Genomic DNA, 17,025 nt, shown 5'->3' on the forward strand with positions numbered 1-17,025 from the left:
ATTTGCCCAGTGGGAGCCCCTTAAATTTGGCTCCTACATTCTGTTAACACTCTTCATTTCCCACTAGTTTGGAGTGCTTCCTTGCTTCCACCACAGTAATGTCCCAGGCTCCCCTGTATGTCCTCTGGCCCACATTGAAATCTACCAGTGTGATTTCCAGGGAGCTCTTGTTCATTTTAGTGGGATCGATAGTTAGAGATCATCTGATACAACAGTGTGTGGCAAGATAAGATATCAGTGGATGAAACTAGAAATTATATTTTTTAAAAATATTTAAGCTTATATTGTTTATGATTCAAATTTATCATTAAAAGGTTTTCCTTATATTTTCTCACACTATCTTTTTTTAAATATTAACCTATTTATTTGCTATTCATAACATCACTTCAGCATTACAATACCAATATTACTACTAACAGTAAAAATACTAAGTAAGATTTAAGATTTCTTTACAGTTTTCCTTTTTGCTCCTTAGAATATATCCTAAGGATATACAGTCAGATTACTGCCTTCAAAATTTCCTGGTAATGATAATTTTTTTCATGTGGTTTTGTTACCTAGTTTCATACATAGTTAAGTTTCAGTTGGTTTTTTTTTTTATTTTTTATTTTAAGGGTTGCTTTATTTTCTTTTATGATTAAATTTTATTTTTTGAATGCATAAAATATTTACATGCTTCAAAAGTTAAAACAGCTTAGAAAGGTATACTCATAGAAGTCCTACTTCAGTCTCTATCTCATCTAACCCGTATTCCTCCCTCTATAGGTAATATTTTTATTAGTTTCTGATTTAGTCTTCCAGTGTTTCCTTTTGCCAAAATAAGCAAACACATACATAGTGTTATTTTTTATTTTTCCTTCACAAAAGGCGGCATTAAATACATATTCTTCTTTGCCTTTGTTTTTTCACTTAATAGTGTATCTTGGAGACTACTTCCTATTAGTAAGAAGAGATTTTCCTCTTTCTTTCTTGTTTTTTTTTTTAGATAGGGTCTCTGTTACCTAGGCTGGAGTGCAAAAGTGTGATCATGGCTTACTGCAGTCTCAAACTCCCAGTCTCAAGCAGTCCTCCCACCTCAGCTTCCCGAGTAGCTGGGACTGCAGGTACATTCCACCATGCCTGGCTAATTTTTTAATTTGTTGTAGAGACAAGTTCTAACTATTTTGCTCAGGTTGGTCTTGAACTCCTAGACTCAAGTCATCCTCCTGCCTTGGCCTCCCAAAGGCATGCCTGGCCTCCTTTTTGTTTTTTTGTGATGGCATAGTTCTCAGTTATGTGAATATATCATAATTTACCCAACAGATGTCTGATTGATGGGCATTTGGGTTATTTCCAATCTTTTACTATTTCAAATAATAGTACTAATAAGATTAGGAAGATAACATGCACGTAGTTATTTGTAATAGTATAGTAAAACTACGTGGAGTAGTTTTAATGTACCTTATTCCTGTCAGTAATGTTGAAGATCTTTTCATATATTTAAGAACTATTTGCATTTCTTTTTTCTGGGTAGTGTTATATCTTTTTTCCCATTTTCCTGTCAACATTTTGGTCTTTTTCTTTTCCATTTTTTGAGTACTTATATTTCATAATAGAGAAATTAGTCCTCTCTGAGATAATTTACAAATTCAGTTTGTCATTTGTTTTTTGATTTATGGCATTTCTTTTTGTCTCATTAAAAAAAAAAAAGTTTATTTTGGCTAGGCATGGTAGCTCACGCATCTAATCCTAGCACTTTGGGAGGATGAGGCAGGTGGATCACTTAAGGTTAGGAATTCAAGACCAGCCTGGCAAACATGGCGAAACCCCTTCTCTACTAAAAATACAAAAAATTAGCCAGGCATGGTAGTGCATGCCTGTAGTCCCAGCTACTTGAGAGGCTGAGAAAGAATCTCTTGAGCCTGGGAGGTGGAGGTTGCAGTGAGCTGAGATCATGCCACTGCACTCCAGCCTGGGTAACAGAGCAAAACCCTGTCTCAAAAAAAAAAAGTTTAATCTCATTTCATAGTTAGAAGGGTATTTTCTACTCCCAGGATGTAAAGAAGTTCACCCATGTTTTCTTTTAGTATTTATATGATTATTTATGTATTATTTTTACTTGATATATGGAAAATTTTGAACATATAGAAAAGTCAAGAGATTAGAATGAATTCTCTGGTATCTCTTACTTAGTATCAATAGCTATCAACTCATGGACATTGACCCTGATGTTCATTTTTGCTCTTGGCTTTATCTTGTAGCCCCTAAGATTTCTGCTGGTACCAGTTGTGTAAAATGGGAGGAACAAACTTCAGAACAAATATTCAGACTTTACCGTGCCATTGGAAATATAGTAAGTTGGGAAGTCAGGTTGCAGTTTTGCCTAGTTGGTTTTCTATGTGTCTAATTTGCTTTCTAAATATTTTTATTTAGGAATAATCCCAAATGTATCCCAAATAAAAGGTTTATCTTAGGAACAAAACCTAGGAAACCTGAAATTTATTCTTAAAAATTCTTTCAACTGTTTAAAGTGTTTATAGAGACCTTCGAATTCACAAAGCACTTTTAAATATATGTATATTGCAGTTTCACATAACCAGGTTTTACTGTCCTACTTCATAGGTGAGGGGAAAGAAAATGAGATGACTAACAGGAATGTCCAGTCACTAAATAATGAACCTAAATCTTCTCACTCCTAATCCTGTGTTTTTTCCAATATGTCTTTCTGCCTTTGGCCAATGTTTTACAATCAGATTGTTAAATCATTGATTTCTACATATGGTACACCAAGTGTAGTAATATAACAGTTTGTTCAAATGTCTGAGTTAAATTCTCAGCTCATTGATAAATTTGTGGGGGTTTTTTCTTTCATTTCAATAGCTACTTGTGTTATTTGAAAACTGGGCTTACTGTGTGTGTGTGTGTATTTTGTTTTACTTTTTGAGACAGGATCTGGCTCTGTCACCCAGGCCTGGAGTACAGTGGTGAAACCTTGGCTCACTGTCACTTCTGCCTCCCAGGCTCAAGTGAGCCTCCTGTGACAGCCCCTGAGTAACTGCAACCACAGGCACACACCACCACACCTGGCTAAATTTGTATTTTTTTGTAGAGATGGGGTTTTGCCATGTTGCCCAGGCTGGTCATGAACTCCTGAGCTCAAGTGATCCGCTCTCCTCAGCCTCCCAAAGTCCTGGGGTTACAGGCATGAGCCACTGTGCCTGGCCAAGTGTGTGGTTTTTAATGGACCATCTCTGTTATTAATGTTGGGTAAAATGGGGAACGACCATTGGATATCTATAGCATGCTAAATTCTTCAATAAGGAGGATCACAGACTTATGTTATAGTTATTATCATCCCATTTTAAAGTTGAAGAAATTGAGGCTTAAAGTAGATAATGAATTGTTATTAAGTGTCACTCAATGTCGTGTTGCTAGTTAATGAAAGTCAGTGTCAGGTTTTGAACGAGATCTGTCTTACTTCAAATCCTATCATTTTCCTGCTGCCACAGAGTGGCATCAGGAAACAAGGGCTGTAGGGCCAGACAGAGCTGGGTTCCGTCTTGACTCTGCCACTTCCTAACTTTGTAGACTCAGGAACGTTATTTAACCTCCGACCTTTAGTTTGTTCATTGGAATATCAGGGCTGGTATAATGTATTTACAGCATCTTGTACAGTATCTGGCACACAATAGGTACTCATTAAATGATAACTGCTATTATTCATTCATTCATTAAACAAAATATTTATTGAAGGCCTCTTATGTGTCAAACAATGTACTAGGTACTATAGATACAGGTGGTGGGGGAGGACAGACAACAAATAAGCGCAAAAAAAAAAAAAAAAAAAAATCAGGCCAGGCATGGTGGCTCACCCCTGTAATCCTAGCACTTTGGGAGGCTGACGCAGATGCATCATCTGAGGTCAGGAGTTTGAGACCAGCCTGACCAACATGATGAAACCCTGTCTGTACTAAAAACACGCAAAATAATTAGCTGGGCGTAGTGGCATGTGCCTATAATCCCAGCTACTAGGAAGGCTGAGGGAGGAGAATTGCTTGAACCTAGGAGGCAGAGGTTGCTGTGAGCCGAGATCATGCCACTGCACTCCAGCCCGGGCGACAGAGCAAGACTCTGTCTCAAAAGGAAAGAAAAAGGCCGGGCACAGTGGCTCACACCTGTAATCTCAACACTTTGGCAGGCCAAGGTGGGTGGATCACCTGAGGTCAGGAGTTCGAGACCAGCCTGACCAACATGGAGAAACCCTGTCTGTACTAAAAATACAAAAAAATTAGCCAGGCCAAGTGGCGCATGCCTGTAATCCCAGCTACTTGGGAGGCTGAGGCAGGAGAATTGCTTGAACCCAGAAGGTGGAGGTTATGGTGAGCCGAGATCGCACATTACACTCCAGCCTGGGCAACAAGAGCAAAACTCCGTCTCAACAACAACAAAAAAATCAAATGGTGTGATGAATTCCTTGATGAAAATAAAAATAGGATCATGTGATAGAATAACTGGAGGTTATTTTAGATTGGTGATGGGGAAAGCCTCTCTCTGACACTTAAGCTGAGATCTGAAAGACAATAAGGAGCCAGCCATGCCTAGATCAGAGAAGAGCATTCCAGGCAGAGGAACAGCTAGTACAAAACCCAAGGTGGGCTAACCCAAATAAAGAATCACAAGAAAAGAAAACTACAGATTGATATCCCTGAATATAGATGCATAAGTCCTCCACAGAGTTAGCAAACCGAATCTAACAACATATAAAAAAGGATTATACACGATGACAAAGTGGAATTTTTTTTTTTTTGAGATGGTATCTCGCCCTGTTGCCTAGGCTGGAGTATAATTGTGCAGTTTCAGCTCACTGCAACCTCCGCCTTCTGGGCTCAAGCAATTATCCTACCTCAGCCTCCTGAGTAGCTGGGACTACAGGCATGCAGCACCATGCTCAGCTAATATTTTTGTATTTTTAGTAGAGATGGGGTTTCACCATGTTGGCCAGGCTGGTCTCAAACTCCTGAACTTGAGTGATCCGCCCACCTCAGCCTCCCAAAGTGCTGGGATTACAGGTGTGAGCCATCACACCCTGCCCCAAGTGGGATTTATCCCAGGAATGCAAGGTTGGTTCAACATATGAAAATCAGTGTAACCTATCATATTAGTAAAGGACAAAAGCTACATCACTGTCTCAATAGATGCAGAAAAGCATTTGACAAAATCCAACACATTTTTTAAAAACTTCACTAATAAATAGAAGAGCATTTCCTCAACTTGATAAAGGACATCTATGAAGACCCTATAAATAACATCATACTTAATGAAAGAAGCCAAGTGCAGTGGTGGACGCTTGTAGTCCCAGGTATTTTGGAGGCTGAGCAGGAGGATTGTTTGAGGCCAGGAGTTAGAGACCAGCCTGGACAATATAGCCAGACTTTGTCTCTTAAAGAAAAAAAAAAGGCTGGGCGCGGTGGCTCAAGCCTGTAATCCCAGCACTTTGGGAGGCCGAGACGGGCAGATCACGAGGTCAGGAGATCGAGACCATCCTGGCTAACACGGTGAAACCCCGTCTCTACTAAAAAATACAAAAACTAGCCGGGCAAGGTGGCGGGCGCCTGTAGTCCCAGCTATTCGGGAGGCTGAGGCAGGAGAATGGCAGGAACCAGGGAGGCGGAGCTTGCAGTGAGCTGAGATCCGGCCACTGCACTCCAGCCTGGGCGACAGAGCGAGACTCCGTCTCAAAATAAATAAATAAATAAATAAATAAAAAAGAAAGAAAATAGAAGAAAGACAAAGCCTTTCCCTTAAGATCACAAAGAAGATAAAGATGTCTGCTCTCTCAAAGTTAAATATCTATTTAACTTTGTTCTGTTGGGGCAATCAGACAAGAAAAAAGAAACAAAAGGCAACCAAACAAAAGGTTGGAAAGGAAGAAGTAAAGCTGTCTCTGTTTGTAGATGATATGATCTTGCATATCATATAAAAAACCATGAAGAATTTCCCGAAAAACTTTTAGAGCTAATAAACAGTAAAGAAGACCCAAGTAAATGGAAAGACCCCCATATCATTGATTGGATAAACTTAGTATTGTTAAGATGTCTCTACTCCCCAAATTGATGTACAGATTCAACACAATTCCTAAAAAAAATCCCAATTGGCTTCTTTGTACAAATTGACAAGCTGCTCCTAAAATGTATATGGAATTGCAAGGGGCCCAGAATAACCAAAACTAACAAAATTGGAGGACTCATTGTTCTCAGTTTCAAAACTTGCTGCAAAACTACAGTAACCAAGGTAGTGTGGTACTGGCTATAGTTCATTGGAATCAAATTAAGGGTCTAGAAATAGGCCAGGCATGATGGCTCATGCCTGTATTCCCAGCACTTTGGGAGGCTGAGGCAGGTGGATCACTTGAGGTCAGGAGTTTGAGACCAGCCTGGCCAACATGGTGAAACCTCATCTCTACTAAAAATATTTACAAAAATTAGCCAGATATGGTGGCATACGCTTGTAGTCCCAGCTTCTCAGGAGGCTGAGGCACAAGAATCGCTTGAACCTGGGAGGTGGAAGTTGCAGTGAGCTGAGATCACACCACTGTGTGATGTGAGTGGTGTGAGTGAGTGAGACTCTGTCTCAAATTTTTTTTAAAAGTCTAGGAATAAACCCATACGTTTATGGACAATTTATTTTTTTATTTTTATTTTTTTTGAGATGGAGTCTTGCTCTGTCGCCCAGGCTGGAGTGCAGTGGCCGGATCTCAGCTCACTGCAAGCTCCGCCTCCCGGGTTCACGCCATTCTCCTGCCTCAGCCTCCAGAGTAGCTGGGACTGCAGGTGCCCGCCACCTCGCCCGGCTAGTTTTTTTCTGTATTTTTTAGTAGAGACGGGGTTTCACCGTGTTAGCCAGGATGGTCTTGATCTCCTGACCTCGTGATCTGCCCATCTCGGCCTCCCAAAGTGCTGGGATTACAGGCTTGAGCCACTGCGCCTGGCCTTTTTTTTTTTTTTTTTTTTTTTTTTTTTGACAAGAGTGCCAAACAATCAAATGGAGAAAGAATAGTATTCTCAATAAATAGTGCTGGGACAACTGGATGTCCACAATCGAATGAATGAATTTGGACCCTATGTCACATCATATGTAAAAGTTAAAGAAGCTAATGAATAGCTAAAACTAGAAAACTCTTAGAAGAAAATATAGGTGTAAATATTCATGACCTTGAATTAGGCAGTGGTTTCGTAGATATGATGCCATGAAGCATAAGCAATCAGACTAAAAATAGAGAAATTGGACTTCATCAAAATTAAAGAGTTGTGCTTCAAAGGACACTATCAACAAAGTAAAAAAGACAGGTAGGCCAGGCATAATGGCTCATACCTATAATCCCAGCACTTTGGGTGGCTGAGACAGGAGGATTGCTTGAGCCTAAGAGTTTCAGACCAGACTGGGCAACGTAGTAAGTCCCCATCATTACAAAAAGTAAAAAATTAGCTGGGTATCATGGTGCACACCTGTGGTCCTAGCTACTTGGGAGGCTGAAATGGGAGGATGCACTTGAGCCAGGGAGGTTGAGGCTGCAGTGAGCTGTGATTGCACCACTGCGTTTCATCCTGGGTGACAAAGTGAGACCCTGTCTCAAAAAAAAAAAAAAAAAAAGACAGCTTACAGAATGGGAGGGAATATTTGCAAATCGTATAACTGATAAGGGCCTAATATCTAGAGTAAAGAACTCTTACAACAACTCTGCAGTAAAACGACAAATAACCCAATTTAAAATGGCCAAAAAGACTGAGTAGACATTTCTTTTTTGTTTGTTACTGAGATGGAATCGTGCTCTTGTTGCCCAGGCTGAAGTGCAGTGGCGCGACCTCGACTCATTGCAACTTCAGCCTCCTGGGTTCAAGTGATTCTCCTGCCTCAGCCTCCTGAGTAGCTGGGATTATAGGCATGCGCCACCACGCCCGGCTAATTTTTGTACTTTTAGTAGAGACGGGGTTTCACCATGTTGACCTGGCTGGTCTTGAACTCCTATCCTCAGTTGATCCACTCACCTTGGCCTCCCTAAGTGCTGGGATTACAGGCATGAGCCACCGCCCTGGGCCCTGAGTAGACATTTCTTTCAAGCAGATACGTAATATGAATGGCCAATAAGCACATAAAAGATTATCAGCTTCATCAGTCTTTAGGGATATGCAAATCAGAACCACAATGAGATACCACTTCACACCCATTAGGATGGCTATAATTCAAAAAACAGACAAAAACTAGTGTTGGCAAGGATGCAGAGAAATTTGGAAACTTCATACATTCGTGGTACCATGTTTACCTCTAAAAATGGTGCAACCTGTGTGGAAAACAATTTGGCAGTTCCTCAAAAAGTTAAACACAAAATCATCTTATGACCCAGTATTTCCATTCCTAGGTTTATACTCAAGAGAATTGGAAACATTATGCTCACACAGAAATGTGCTATGAATCTTCATAGCAGCATTATTCAGAATAGCCAAAAAGTGAAAACAACCCAAATATCCAACTGATAGATGCATAAATAAAATGTGGTATAGCCATACAATGGAATATTATTAATACTCAGCCATAACCATAATCACATGCTATGACATGGATGAACCTGAAAAACACTATGCTAAGTGAAAAAACTATTTCACAACAGACTACATATGTTATTATTCCATTTATATGAAGTGTCCAAAATAGGCAAATCCATAGGCTGGAGGACAGAGGATAATGGGAGGTTTCTGATAATGGGTGTGTGTTTTTTGTGGGGAAGATGGGTGATGAAAATGTTCTAAAAATTAGGCAAGAAAAAAACGAGTGGCATTGGTTGAACGACTCTGAGTCTACTAAAAACCACTGATTTGGAAGCTTCAAAAGGGTGAGTTTTCTGGTATGTGAATTATATCTCAATAAAGCCGTCAAAAAAACAACCCAAGATGAAAAAGAGTTGGACATGTTTGAGGGACAGAAATGAGGCTGGTGTGGCTGGAGTATAGCTGGCAAGATGGAGAGTAGCTAAGGTGAGGTGAGAAGCAAGATTGAGTAGGATTGATGTGCAATGGGATGACATCAGAGGGACACGGCAGGGGAGTAATGGGATTAGGTATGTACATTCTTAAAAGTTTGCCCTGGCTGCTGCTAGAGAGTGGAGTGAAGGTCAGTTAGGGAACTGGTTGGGCATGGTGGCTCACACCTGTAATACCAGCACTTTGGGAGGCCAAGAAGAGCGAATTGCTTGAGTCCTGGAGTTCCAGACCAGTCTGGGCAACATGGTGAAACCCTGTCTCTTACACAATATACAAAAATTAGCTGGGTATCGTGGGATGCACTTATAGTCCCAGCTACTCGGGTGGCTGAGGTAGGATGATCACTTGACCCTGAGAGGTTGAGGCTGCAGTGAGCTGTGATTCCACCACTGTACTCCAGCCTGGGCGACAGAGCAAGATCCTGTCTTAAAAAAAAAAAAGAAGAAGAGAAGAAGAAGCTGCTGCAACTATAGGCAGATGACAGATGATGGCAGTTTGGAACAGTGATAATGGTGGATACAAAGAAGTGGACATCCAGACTATGCTTGGAGATAGAGTCAGTGGGATTTGCTGATGGAATCTGGGAAATTAGGGCAAGATAAATTAGGATCATTCATATATTTTTGGCTTGAGAAACTGGGTGAATAGTGGAACCATTTAATTGAGATGAGGATGTCTGGGGAGGAAAAAATTTGGGAAGAGAAATCAATAGTTTTGGCAATGTTAAGTTTGACATATGTTAAGTTAGAAGACATTCATATGGAGATACCAAGTAGACAACTTCCTGAGCTGCAATTTAGGCCAGTAGCTTGACATCTCTTGGCACCTGTAACTTACTACATGATGATTCTTACTCTCTGCAGTTTATCTTCCCTGTACACGGAGAAACACTTTGTGCTATAAAAGGCTGAGCCAGGGCCGGGCGCGGTGGCTCAAGCCTGTAATCCCAGCACTTTGGGAGGCTGAGACGGGCGGATCACGAGGTCAGGAGATCGAGACCATCCTGGCTAACATGGTGAAACCCCGTCTCTACTAAAAAATACAAAAAAAACTAGCCGGGCGACATGGCGGGCGCCTGTAGTCCCAGCTGCTTGGGAGGCTGAGGCAGGAGAATGGCGTAAACCCAGGAGGCGGAGCTTGCAGTGAGCTGAGACCCGGCCACTGCACTCCAGCCTGGGCGGCAGAGCAAGACTCCGTCTCAAAAAAAAAAAAAAAAAAAAAAGGCTGAGCCAGAAGGTGGGGTTTGGTTCCTAGAGCTGCCCTTTACTAACCAAGAGGAAGGCCCTTGTCTTTGAGCTTCTGCTTTTTTTACCTCTAAAGTGGGGTTAATGACCATGTACACAACTGTCAAGATCAAAGGAAATGAACTAGGTGAATGTAAATTCATGTAAACATACTATTTTGGCAGTAATGATGGCGGACACCAAAATAATTATATTCTTACCATCCCTTTCCTTTCTACAATGCTTTGTTGATAAGGTGAGCTTTACCTCCTCCAGAACAAGACTATATTCTGAGTATGTACCTACCATCTTTATTACTCTCAGTAAATAGAAATCTTTTTTTAGTCAGTAAACATGTTTCAAAAATATTTTGAGTTATTTAAAAGAAAAAAATTGCACATATGAAAATTGTTTCAGAACTTTTATTGAAGCAGGCGAAAGAGAAGTGAGCCAGCAAGTTATAGAAGAGGATATGACGTAGATACGGTTATGAACTTGTTCTTCAAATTCATTTACTTATTTGATTTAATGTTCAAATTATTACAACAACCTAACTCTTCTCAAAGTTAAATACCCTCTTTAAGGGATGTCATAAAAAGAGCACTGCACTGAGAATCAGAAAACAGGAGCCAATCCTGGCTTTGCTACTAACTAGCTGGGTCCAACCTTGGGAAAACAGCTGCATTTCTCTGAGCCTCACTCTCTTCATCTATGAAATAGAGGATTGAACTACAGTCTGGAAATAAATGCATTCAATTCAGAAATTTGAGAGAACTTATTTCCTGGTGTGTGTTAATTTTTATTAACATATTTAAATCAGGCTCTAGGATCTCAGGTATGTTGGAAATGTGTTACATGATAAAGGGAGGGAGGGGTAAGATGGATTATCTAGTAAATAGCGTTGGGATAACTGTCCAACCATTGGTGGGGCAAACCCTCAAATCCTATCTTTTAAAATCATAGTAACTGCTATATTATAACAATACATATGTAGTTAACAATACTGTACGGTATACTTACAATTTGTTTTTTTTTTTTTTTTTTTTTTGAGACGGAGTCTCGCTGTGTCGCCCAGGCTGGAGTGCAGTGGCGCGATCTCGGCTCACTGCAAGCTCCGCCTCCCGGGTTCACGCCATTCTCCTGCCTCAGCCTCCCGAGTAGCTGGGACTACAGGCGCCCGCCACCTCGCCCGGCTAGTTTTTTGTATTTTTAGTGGAGACGGGGTTTCACCTTGTTAACCAGGATGGTCTCGATCTCCTGACCTCGTGATCCACCCGCCTCGGCCTCCCAAAGTGCTGGGATTACAGGCTTGAGCCACCGCGCCCGGCCACAATTTGTTAATTGAGTAGATTTTTCTTATGTGTTTTTTACCTTAATAAAAAAATCAAAATATGGATGGATCAAGGATTTAAATATAAAAATAAAATCACAAGGACTAGAAAAAAGCACAACTGAATAATTTGACAATATTTAATAATCTTAAAGTGTGGAGTAAGCCTTTTTAAGTATGATATGAACCACCAAAGTCATGAGATAAAAGACTTATGAAAATAAAAAACTTATGCATGGAAAAAATGGCTGTCCCCAAGATTAAAAGTCAACAAACTGAGGAAAATATTCACAACACATGTAAGAGTTAAAAGGCAGGCCGGGCACGGTGGCTCAAACCTTTAATCCTAGCACTTTGGGAGGCCGAGACGGGTGGATCACGAGGTCAGGAGATTGAGACCATCCTGGCTAACACAGTGAAACCCCCTCTCTACTAAAAAATACAAAAAACTAGCCGGGCGAGGTTGCGGGCGCCTGTAGTCCCAGCTACTCAGGAGGCTGAGGCAGGAGAATGGCGTAAACCCGGGAGGCGGAGCTTGCAGTGAGCTGAGATCCGGCCACTGCTCTCCAGCCTGGGTGACAGAGCAAGACTCCATCTCAAAAAAAAAAAAAAAAAGTTAAATATTTTCTATATTTAGGAAATTAATGAGATAACCATCCCAGTTTTAACCAGGGCATAAACAGGCAAGTTACAGAGAAATAAAAGTGCACATAAATACATGGACAACTCCTCAGCTTCACTAATAATAAACAGCAAGAGATTATCATATTTTTTTCTCACTTATCCAGGCAGTTTAGCAATAAAATGTTGATGCTGTTTAACCCAGGCATTCCACTTTAAAAACAAACAAAAAACCCCAAAACTATTATCCAGAAATGTATAAGTGCACAAAGATATATCTACAAGGTTATTACCCTAGTTTATAGTGTCATAAATAGCAATAAATTGAAAATAACTGAAATATGTATAATAAAGATAGTTGTTCATAAATTATGTATTCATAAAACGGGTTACTGTGCAGCAGAGAGAATGAAATAAGTATGTACTGATGAAACATCAATGCTTTGTGGTCAAACAACAGAAGTCCTTGTAAAACAGTATTGATGCAGGACTTTTTGCTCCTTAACTCAGCTAAAATCTGGGTTCTTGTCTCACAACCAGGAAAAATTAGGCACGTGGACACATTGAAAGGTGAGGAGAGAGGAATTTATTAAAAGAAAGCTCTCGGCCGGGCGCGGTGGCTCAAGCCTGTAATCCCAGCACTTTGGGAGGCCGAGACGGGCGGATCACGAGGTCAGGAGATCGAGACCATCTTGGCTAACATGGTGAAACCCCGTCTCTACTAAAAATACAAAAAAAAAAAAAAAAAAACTAGCCGGGCGAGGTGGCGGGCGCCTTTAGTCCCAGCTACTTGGGAGGCTGAGGCAGGAGAATGGCGTGAACCCGGGAGGCGGAGCTTGCAGTGAGCCAAGATTGCGCCACTGCACTCCAGCCTGGGCGACAGAGCGAGACTCCGCCTCAAAAAAAAAAAAAAAAAAAGCTCTCAGCAAAAAAGAGGGAGTCGTGCCAACAGGCTTCCACCCCGCAAATTGAATAGCAGGCTACCACACAGGAGCTGGAGAGGCCAGGCTCTTCCCCGGCGTGAGGCACAAATTTCTGGTGGCTCCACCCCCGTTCTTCCAGTGCTCATGCGGGCTCTTAGTCTGAGCCACGCCACATTGATTTATTTCCTTTACTGCATATGTGTTAAGGGACAGAATTTTTCACCATGGACATGTTTAGGCAAGCCCCCTGTGCATAATGACCTGGGTGGCATTTGACTGTCTCCTGTCTCTATCAGTGTGTTCTACGTTTTTATAATAATATTTGTAGAAAAAAAATACAGGGAAATGCACATCAAACTTAATAGTCGTTAATAGAGATGGGAATAAATACAGAATACTATCATTTTCTAAAATCTTTTAACATAATGTAATGCTTGCATTTTTTATAAGGATAATACATTTTTAATTGGAAATATTAGTATATTAGATATAAACATTGATTTAAAAGTAACATTTAACATCTTATAAATCCTGGAAACACTGAGATAGAGAGTCATGTTTATGGTCTGTTCCATCAAACTTAGTGACTGAGTTCCCAATTCCTCTAATTGCAGGAAAAGTCCAGATTAACACAAAATAGTAGTTGAAAAGTGTTTGGGAGTTGAGTGTATTCCGTTATCATACCTTCTTTAATTTTACTTGCAGATTCCATTGCAGACGCTCTGGATGGCGAATACCATTAAACTTCTGGATTTGGTAGAAGTTAACAGTTCAGTCCTTGCTGGTACTAACTTTTGAATAGCTAACATGGAAACTGTTTTCACTGTAGTCTATCTGGAAAGATGTCTGTTTTATCATATCTCACAATTACTAAAAATAAGAATTATTTTAGTTTGTTTCAGTTCAGTAATGATAATACTTTTCATTCACTTACTGTCTTATTCTTTGCAACACTCATTCTCATGTATTTTCTCATTTAATCATTACAAGAACTGGCCTGGTGCGGTGGCTCACGCCTATAATTCCAGCACTTTTTGAGGCCGAGGCGGGTGGATCACCTGAGGTCAAGAGTTCAAGACTAGCCTGACCAACATGATGAAGCCCCATCTCTACTAAACACAAAAATTTAGCTGGGCATGGTGGCGCATGCCTGTAATCCCAGCTACTTGGGAGGCTGAGGCAGGAGAGTCACTTGAACCTGGGAGGCAGAGGTTTCAGTGAGCCAAGATTGTGCCATTGCACTCCAGCCTGGGCAACAAGTGAAACTCCATTAAAAAAAAAAAAAAATCATTACAAGAACCTGGGGAGTAGGCAGAGCAGTGTTCCCATCCCATTTTAAGCTCTGTGATTTCCTGCCTTAAAGTTTTCAGAGAGTGCAGAATGACTCGATTAGTTTCATTCTGGTGAATATTATAATGAAAATATCTGGGCAACTCAGTGAAAATCTAGGCCAGAATGTATTCATACACCATGCCACAGGTCCATTCTAAAGCCCACCAGCACCCTCCCAATATGGTGGACAGAAGGAATGTGAGCCACAGAGGAAGCCGGTTTAATTTAGAGGTAGTTGGAGTTCCCCAGGAACCTAGGAATTAGGATTTGTTTGGGCAGGGATGAAAGGGCCAGATTAAATCCTGAACATCCCGTGTATTTCCACTGTTGGCTAGTTATTTCACCAAAGTGCTAACACAAAACTTGTAGATTCAGCATTTTAGGTGGTCATTGGGTAAAGGAATTACAGCTTTGTATGTTCATAGGCAGCTTTCCTTTGGGTTTCTGATGTACAGAAAGCACTGTGGCTTCCTTGTAAGTTTTGATTTACAAAGTCAGCATCATCAGCAAATGTGTTCTCTCCGGTATCAGTACTGCCTCCCAAGATGTTTTTTTGATTTTTAAGAAGTACTATGAAGTTGCATAATTGCTTTTCTCTCTTACATATCTTTTCTTTTTTCCATTCTTCAGATCCAAAATTAACAGGACAGGCTCTTATTCCAGGATCAGTAATATACCACAAACAGTCACAAATACTGTTGGTTTATTGCAAGGTATGTTTTCCGTAGTTTCAGGTTATCATAGTTGTTTTACTGTGTTTATAGTCTGTATCATTTATTATTTTTAGTTGGAACTTAACTACCTGTCCATCAGATTTGGTCAAGAGGCCATTTAATTTTCTTTAGAAATAGTGAAGTCTCTAGCATAATTTTTTGAAAGTGATGAAGTTTTGCCAAGGCATTATTATTACTCAATCAAAGAAAGAAGATTCAATAACTTGAGTGCTTTCTTAAAATAACATGTGTATTTTTAGCAGCCCAATTTAATTAACAGCTCTTGTGCTTGGTAACATAAAAGATAGTCATATCAAAATGTCTGTCTGAGCTACTACAGGACATGGATCCTACTTGCTTTTACTACTTAACAGTAGTAAAGAGGAGATTTTTGAACTATTTAAAATAACTTTGGAATCATTATTGTTTTATTTATAAGACCATGGTGTGTTCTGAGAAGCGTTCTATATTCCTTCCATTTCCTAGGTATTTTGCATCATATGGTGTTCATGTGAGATATTTCATACTTAAGAAGAGGTTTAGCCAGGCACAGTGGCTCACACCTGTAATCCCAGCACTTTGGGAGGCTGAGGTGGGTGGATGATCTGAGGTCAGGAGTTCGAGACTAGCCTGACCAACATGGAGAAACCCGTCTCTACTAAAAATACAAAAATTAGCCAGGTGTGGTGGCAGACGCCTGTAATCCCAGCTACTTGGGAGGCTTAGGCAGGAGAATCGCTTGAACCTGGGAGGTGGAGGTCGTGGTGAGCCAAGATTGCGCCGTTGCACTCCAGCCTGGGCAATAAGAGCGAAACTCCGTCACAGAAAAAAAAAAAAAAAAAACAGTTTAAAATGTGTGATAGATTGACCTACAGACTGTGAATACAAAAATCCATCAACCTCTCTTTGTCTCTTGTCAGCTTATTCTGGAATAGTGCTGGATGCATATGTCTGCTGTCCTTTTCCAGGTCTATATATATGTTTTGTTTTTTTTTGTTTTGTTTTGTTTTTTTTGAGATGGAGTTGCCCAGGCTGGAGTGTAGTGGCACGATCTCAGCTCACTGCAACCTCCACCTCCTGGGTTCAATCGATTCTCCTGCCTCAGTCTTCCAAGTAGCTGGGATTACAGGCACCTGCCACCACGCCTGGCTAATTTTTCTATTTTTAGTAGAGACGGAGTTTCACCATGTTGGTCAGGCTGGTCACGAATTCTTGACCTCAGGTGATCCACCTGCCTTGGCCTCCCAAAGTGCTGGGATTACAGGCGTGAGCCACCACGCCTGGCCTATATATGTATTTCATGTTACATATCTTTTATTCTGCTCCCTTTGTATTTAAATACATTTATACAGGACTATACATTTGTTATCGCTCCTTGGTAATAAGCTTTTAATTTCAGTGGCAAAAACTGCAATGACTTTTGCACCAATCTAATAAGAGTCAAGGAATTCTACATGTTACTTAGTATAGTGCTATTTGCAGCTGGGCATTTAGTAAAGGTTTGTTGGTTTGTTTGTTTCCATGATAAAAATTGTATAAACTGATATTTACTTGGCTTTTTAGTTTTGCCACCCCTGCCTATTCACTATTTGTATTTTGCCCTTTAGGATAGTTGGATTGGTGTTCGATCAGTGATGCTCAAGAAAGCATTAACGGCTACTGACTTCTACAATGGATATTTGTACCCCTGGTACCACAAAAATTCCCAAGCTCAACCAAGCCAGTGCAGATTTCAGACTCTCAGACTTCCAACAAAGAAGAAGCAGAAAAAAACTGTTGCTATGTAACAATGCATTAAGTAGTTAGGAAGAAGATGGCTAAAAATCTGTTACGTATTTGTAATTTATTAAAAACCTTATTTACAAGGAA

The 17,025-nt window shown here is 40.4% G+C and overlaps 1 protein-coding gene across 1 annotated transcript in view; it reads left to right on the forward strand.

The window, feature by feature from the left end:
* MTFMT (mitochondrial methionyl-tRNA formyltransferase) overlaps positions 1 to 17,025 on the forward strand; it is a 29,733-nt gene extending 12,708 nt beyond the window's left edge. The window contains exons 6-9 of the mRNA XM_033189764.1: positions 2,241 to 2,332; positions 13,817 to 13,895; positions 15,074 to 15,156; positions 16,764 to 17,025. Of these exons, the coding sequence (XP_033045655.1) occupies positions 2,241 to 2,332; positions 13,817 to 13,895; positions 15,074 to 15,156; positions 16,764 to 16,943 (434 nt within the window). The 3' untranslated portion in view covers positions 16,944 to 17,025. The remainder of the gene's footprint in view (positions 1 to 2,240; positions 2,333 to 13,816; positions 13,896 to 15,073; positions 15,157 to 16,763) is intronic.

The sequence above is a fragment of the Trachypithecus francoisi genome, unplaced genomic scaffold (assembly GCF_009764315.1).
Source record: "Trachypithecus francoisi isolate TF-2019V2 unplaced genomic scaffold, Tfra_2.0 Lachesis_group3, whole genome shotgun sequence".
In the NCBI taxonomy this organism is placed as follows: Eukaryota; Metazoa; Chordata; class Mammalia; order Primates; family Cercopithecidae; genus Trachypithecus; species Trachypithecus francoisi.